The 6014-nt window shown below is 42.1% G+C and overlaps 1 protein-coding gene across 1 annotated transcript in view; it reads right to left on the bottom strand.

Annotated features, from left to right (window-relative positions):
* IRAK1BP1 (interleukin 1 receptor associated kinase 1 binding protein 1) overlaps positions 1–6014 on the bottom strand; it is a 28203-nt gene that overhangs the window by 2995 nt on the left and 19194 nt on the right. The window contains exon 3 of the mRNA XM_037894356.2: positions 873–1003. Within this exon, the coding sequence (XP_037750284.1) occupies positions 873–1003 (131 nt within the window). The remainder of the gene's footprint in view (positions 1–872; positions 1004–6014) is intronic.

The following is a 6014-nucleotide window of genomic DNA, read 5'->3' as shown; positions in this document are numbered from 1 at the left end:
AGACATTTAGAATACATATTACTCACAACCACACCTCTGTGGCAATTTCAACATTATTTTAAGCAGTGGATGACTGAGCTTGTTTCTTGGACATAGCCATGGCCATCTGCAGAGTGTGAACTTCGGATGAGATGGAGAAGGGTTTTTTTGGTGGCATCAATGGGAAAAGCAGGCTTTTGAATGCTCTTTTAGTTCATCTCAATGTGAATTGAAAAACTAGGGGAAGAGGAACAGATAAATGTAGTTAATCTCCCCAGGCGCCTTCCTTCATCAACCACTGAATGTTTGTCTCATGTCCTTCATGGCAAATTAACTCTCCCTCTATGGCTGGGGTGCTGTGGGAGGATGTTTTGATGTTAGAAAGCTCTTCTTTCTCCTCAAAGTAATTGAAATGTAGTTTCTTTAGAAAGGTGTATTTCAAAGTTTGTTGTCAGCAGCTAAGAGGACAGCAGCAGCACTTGGGGAAGTGGATGGAGCCTGTTAAATGCTTGTACCTTCCTGGACAAATCCCAAACTAAAATTAATTTGCTTTGATTTAACCCCATTGAAAAACCAGATATGCTGACTGAGCATGTTAAAGCAGATTGTTTTTCCTATTGAAATCATGGAAAAGCTTGTTACCTCCTGCCTTTATACAAGGACACTGCAGCCTCCCTGAAAGATTAAGCTTTACTATTTGCAAGCTAAATGGAATTGGATTTATAAAAACTGTATAACCTTTTTAAAGTTTCTTGAATTTTCCTTTAAGTATAAGGCAGGAGTGGACAACAGGGAGACTATCACTGCTTCCCATTTTAAACTGTGTGGATTATGTATTACGTAAATGCTTCCTGAGGCTGTGCATTTCTGTGGAAAGGAGAGGGAGAACTTACCGAAGGGTGTCTACAGCCTCTGCTGTATGGTAGAAGTGCGGTGGACTGATGATAACAGAACTACCCAGTTTCTCAACGAGTAAGTTGCAAATGTTCTGCATTTTTCCAAAATCACTAAATGTAATGCAGACCTGTAAGTAAACATAAGTGGATTAGAAAAGTGACTTTCCTTTCAGTGACTTAATTACAAGGGCAAATTGCAAACCTGATATGTAAGAACAACTGAGGGTATTAGTCCTATACCTCCACTACTACTTGCCTAGAAGATGCCTGTTAAATGATCATTGTTTTGCAGCAGAATGAAAATAATGGATTCAGAATATGCTCTTTGTGAGGAACTCTAGGATTTTTGGTATATTAGCAATTTGGAGAAAGAAAACGTGCCCTTAAGATTTCACGAGCCATGTGTCTCTAATTCTTACATTCTGAAGACAGCTTAGGCAAGTACAAATGCCAGTTACTACTTCATGAGTGATTATTCAGAAAACTAGGCAAATGGGGTGAAGAGGATATGCAGGAAGGAAAATTGCAGTGTAATTCTAGGCACTCTTACATGCACTTACAAGAAGACTAAACTTAATGTTTAGTGACTAATATTTTAGTAATATTAAATTTTAAGGTTAAAATCCAAGAAATATAACTTTTATATAAATCTGTGTTCCCCTGCTCCTCCCATCCAAAAAATAGTTATGGCTGAGAGTATATCTCAGTAATTTAAGGGTAAAAATAAAAATTACAGGAATGTTGTAATTATTCCAAAACCAAGCATTAAAACTCTGGGAATTTGAGTTACATTTAAAAAGTCAAAACATGTTAAGAAGTGCACAGTTAAGACACTAAAACAACCTTAGCAACCTTAAGACATCAAAACAACCCTGTAGTGATGTCATGCAAAAACTATATAATTATGATTCAAGCATTTTAGTGTTTAGGGCTCATGGTTAGATTTAACTGATTTTTTTAAAGACCTGATTTTTTTTTTCATATTTCTTCCCCACTGTGTCATCACTACAGGATAAAACGTTTTGTCCTCCAGTAACTGATGTATACTCTTAACTCTGTTGTAACATAGCTTTTTGTCTGGGAATTTCCTTAGTCTTTTTTAAAACTATTAGTTTCACACAAACACTAAACAAGAAACACAAAGAGAATGGTACCATGCAATATATCTTATGATATGGTATGCACTATCAACCTTAAATAATTCACTTAAGGACAGATTTATTGGTACACCAAAACCATGCAGTTAAACAGGGTTTACAGCTACTTTACATTTGCACGACTCTGGGAAGCATCCAAAAGGCATACTGGTGAATGTGACTGTCAAGGTTCCTTCCCCACTTTGAACTCTAGGGTACAGATGTGGGGAACTGCATGAAAACACCCCTAAGCTTATTTTTACCAGCTTAGGTTAAAACGTCCCCAAGGTACAAACTATTTTACCTTTTGTCCCTGGACTTTATTGCTGCCACCACCAAGCGTATAACAACTATAACAGGGAAAGAGCCCACTTGGAAACGTCTTTCTCCCCAAAATCCCCCCAAGTCCTACACCCCCTTTCCTGGGGAAGGCTTGATAAAAATCTTCACCAATTTGCATAGGTGACCACAGACCCAAACCCTTGGATCTTAAGAACAATGAAAAAGCAATCAGGTTCTTAAAAGAAGAATTTTAACTAAAGGAAAAGTAAAAGAATCACCTCTGTAAAATCAGGATGGTAAATACCTTACAGGGTAATCAGATCCAAAACATAGAGAATCCGTCTAGGCTAAACCTTAAGTTACAAAAAGACACAAAAACAGGTATATACATGCCATTCAGCAGAACTTATTTTATCAGCCATTTAAACAAAACAGAATCTAACGCATATCTAATCAGATTGCTTACTGACTTTTTACAGGAGTTCTGACCTGCATTCCTGCTCTGGTCCCGGCAAAAGCCAACACAGACAGAGAAAACCCTTTGTTCCCCCCCTCCAGCTCTGAAAGTATCTTGTCTCCTCATTGGTCATTTTGGTCAGGTGCCAGCGAGGCTGTCTTAGCTTCTTAACCCTTTACAGGTGAAAGGGTTCCTCCTCTGGCCAGGAGGGACTTAAAGGTGTTTACCCTTCCCTTTATATTTATGACGGTGACACTCAGTTTGCAAATTATTCATTTGTTTAGAGGGCTGTTACAGAGAGAACTCTACTTATGTAAATAGGGTGGGCCCAGGACCAGTGTGAATTTTGATGTCTGTGTGCTTTGTGGGTTCCCCCTGTGCTCCTGCTATAGCACTAACTCAACGCACAGTGGAGCCTAAGGAGCTATCACTGGTGCCCAAGCTAGTATGCTGTCATGACTCTTTAAACACAATAACAGCTGGGCCAAGTGACCTGCCAGTAGGAACTTACTGCATCTGTCCAGTCTTCCTCTTACCACTGAGCCATTACAATTCACAGAATTGTTGCATGAAATAGAAAAAAAATTAATTGATGATTTCCTTTCTGCTAGAAGCATCTTCCACAATTCTGCTATACACATGGCTGCTCTTCTCCTCTCTGCAGCTTTCAGTGGTGATTCAAAGCTGCAGTGCAGCTCATGCTGGCCACGCGCCCTTTTCCCCCTTGCTGCCAGGTGAGTCATTCCAAAGCTGTGTGAAAAACTCAGAGAAAAATATTTATAAGCATAACATCAACAGCCAATGCATTAACTGTAGACCAGGCCAACTCCCTGCATGATAAATATGCAAATAAAAGGCTGATCCTTGGCAGAAAGCCACCAAGGTGGGTAGAATTGTGGGAGGTGCTGCTAGCAGAAAGGAAATTATTGTAAGAAATTTTTCATTCTGCAGCCCAGTATCTCCCACAATTTTTGTTATACGTGGGAAGTCGTGAGTAGTATACAGGAGTGGGGAGGGACAAGAAAGGGTAAATAGAAAAAGAGTTAAATGGACCTCCTCCCCCTTGAGGACTGACCAAAAGGCAAGACTGTTACTGGACCACTGCATGGAGCACCTTTCAGCCGAAGGAGGCTTTTGCAGAGGACAGAATGTCCACTTTGTTATGTTTGACAATGCTATTAACCAATGACCAGGTGGCTGCTCTGCTCTATCTGTGGTAGAGGCACATGCTCATTCGGCCCACAAGGTTGCCGTGGATCTCGTGGAGTGTGCCTGGATAGCTTCCGAAAGAGAAGTGCCTGACCCTTTTTGTAAGTTTCAACAATACACAGTCTGACCCACCTAACAAGAGACAGCCTGGAGATTCTGAGCCTTTGACATTTTGTGTGAAAGAAGGCAAACAGGGCCTGACCTTGTGGATTCTGTGCACTTGATATAGATTTACAGTGCTTTTCTGACATCTAAATTGTGCCCCAGCTTCTTGGGTGGGTGCTGTGGCTTTGAGCAGAAAGAAGGAAGGATAATCTTCTGCAAGCTATGGAAAGCAGACTTCGCGCTGGGGAGAAACAACTGCAGTTCTCAGTACCCTCTTGTCTTCATGGAACACTCGGGGGTGCTTGCATAAATAGGACTGCCAGATCTGAAACTTGCCCAGAAAACATGATGGCAGCCAGAAAACAGATTTTGATGGAGAGACAAAATGCTGATATACAAGTCAGAGGCTTGAAAGGGTGAGTGGCTAGGGCCCTCAACACCAGTGGTGGGACCCATTTAGGGAAGACTGGTCTGACTGCCAGTTTGACTGCTCTGACAGATTCTGACTACCTTGGGATTCTGTGCCAAAGAACCTGAGGATCATGTGAATAGAATACTACCAGTGGCAGATACCTGGCCCGCTATGGTGCTGGACTGAAGACCTTTATCCATACCTTCTTTGAAAGAGTCCAGGATAGCTGGAGTTCCAGATCTCTTGGATTAGCATTGCTCTCCTGGCACCAAATGCTGAACTTGATCCAGATGGAGGAATAAGCTTTTATCATGGAGACTCTCCTGGACGCATACAAAGTCCTGATCACTTTGGAAGATAGGCCTAGTGCTATTAACACTTCCCTTTCAATAACCAGGCTCTCAGCTGAAGATGGTCTGGGTCTGGGTGGAGGAAAGAGCCATGGTCAAGGATGTCCCGTGGTCAAGGGTGGCAGCTGTAATGGCGATTTGCAGTTTCAGATCTATCAGATCAGAGAACCAGGGCTTCCTTGGCCAATACACAATTATCACCATCTCCTTTACTTGTTTTTCTGCATTATCTTTTAAATTATTTTTCTTATGAGAGGGAAGGGCAGGAATGCATATCACAAGCTTTCTTGGCCATCTGTATGACAGGACTCTGTTCCCCTGGACTTGGGATTCCCTGGTAAAGTATTTCAGCTGCTGGTCTTTTTGTAACTTGCAAATAGATCAACCAAGAGGAAACCAAGCATCTTTAAGATCAGATTGAAGACTTCTTGGTTCAGGCACTATTCTGCTGACTGTGCATTGGCTGAGCCAGTCTGCTTTCTGATTCAACTTCCTTTTTATGTGAATCACCTGTGAGGAGGGAGGTTCTTTTCTGCCCATTTTGTTATCTCCTATAGTATATTTGTAGTCTCTGATAGTTCAGAAGCCATTTTTACACCCACTTGTGCAGGATAGAGATGAGATGAGAAAGTTACCTTGTGCAGTAACATAGGTTCTTCGAGATGTGCGTCCCTGTGGGTGATCCACTTTAGGTGTTTGTGCGCCCCTGCGCTTGTAATTGGAGATTTATGGTAGCAGTTCCCAGTTGGGTCGCACATGTGCGATCCCCATCTCGCACTGCTTCAGGTGGTTATCTGGTGCTGTGCAACCAACCCCCGCACCATGCCTTCTCTACTGCAGATCATTAGTGTGAAACTCCAAAGTAGAAGGAAGGAGGAAGAGTAGTGGAGCACCCACAGGGACACACATCTCAAAGAACCTACGTTACTGCACAAGGTGTGTACCTTTCTCTTCTTCGAGTGGTGTCCCTGTGGGTGCTCCAATTTAGGTGACTTCAGAGCAGTTGCCCTCCGGTGGAAGGAGGGGGCTTCGGAGTTGAAGTTGTAGCAGATAAAACTACAGTGTGTCCGAACAGGGCATTGGAAGATGTGTGCTGTTGTACAGCATACAGCTAAGTAAATGTATGGGTTGCAGGTTGCAGCCCTACAGATATCTGTGATGGGAACATTGTTAAGAAAGGCTATGGAG

Source organism: Chelonia mydas, chromosome 3 (genome assembly GCF_015237465.2).
Source record: "Chelonia mydas isolate rCheMyd1 chromosome 3, rCheMyd1.pri.v2, whole genome shotgun sequence".
NCBI lineage: Eukaryota > Metazoa > Chordata > Testudines > Cheloniidae > Chelonia > Chelonia mydas.
The sequence above is the reverse complement of the archived record's forward strand: the minus strand, read 5'-3'. Positions and strand labels throughout refer to the sequence as shown.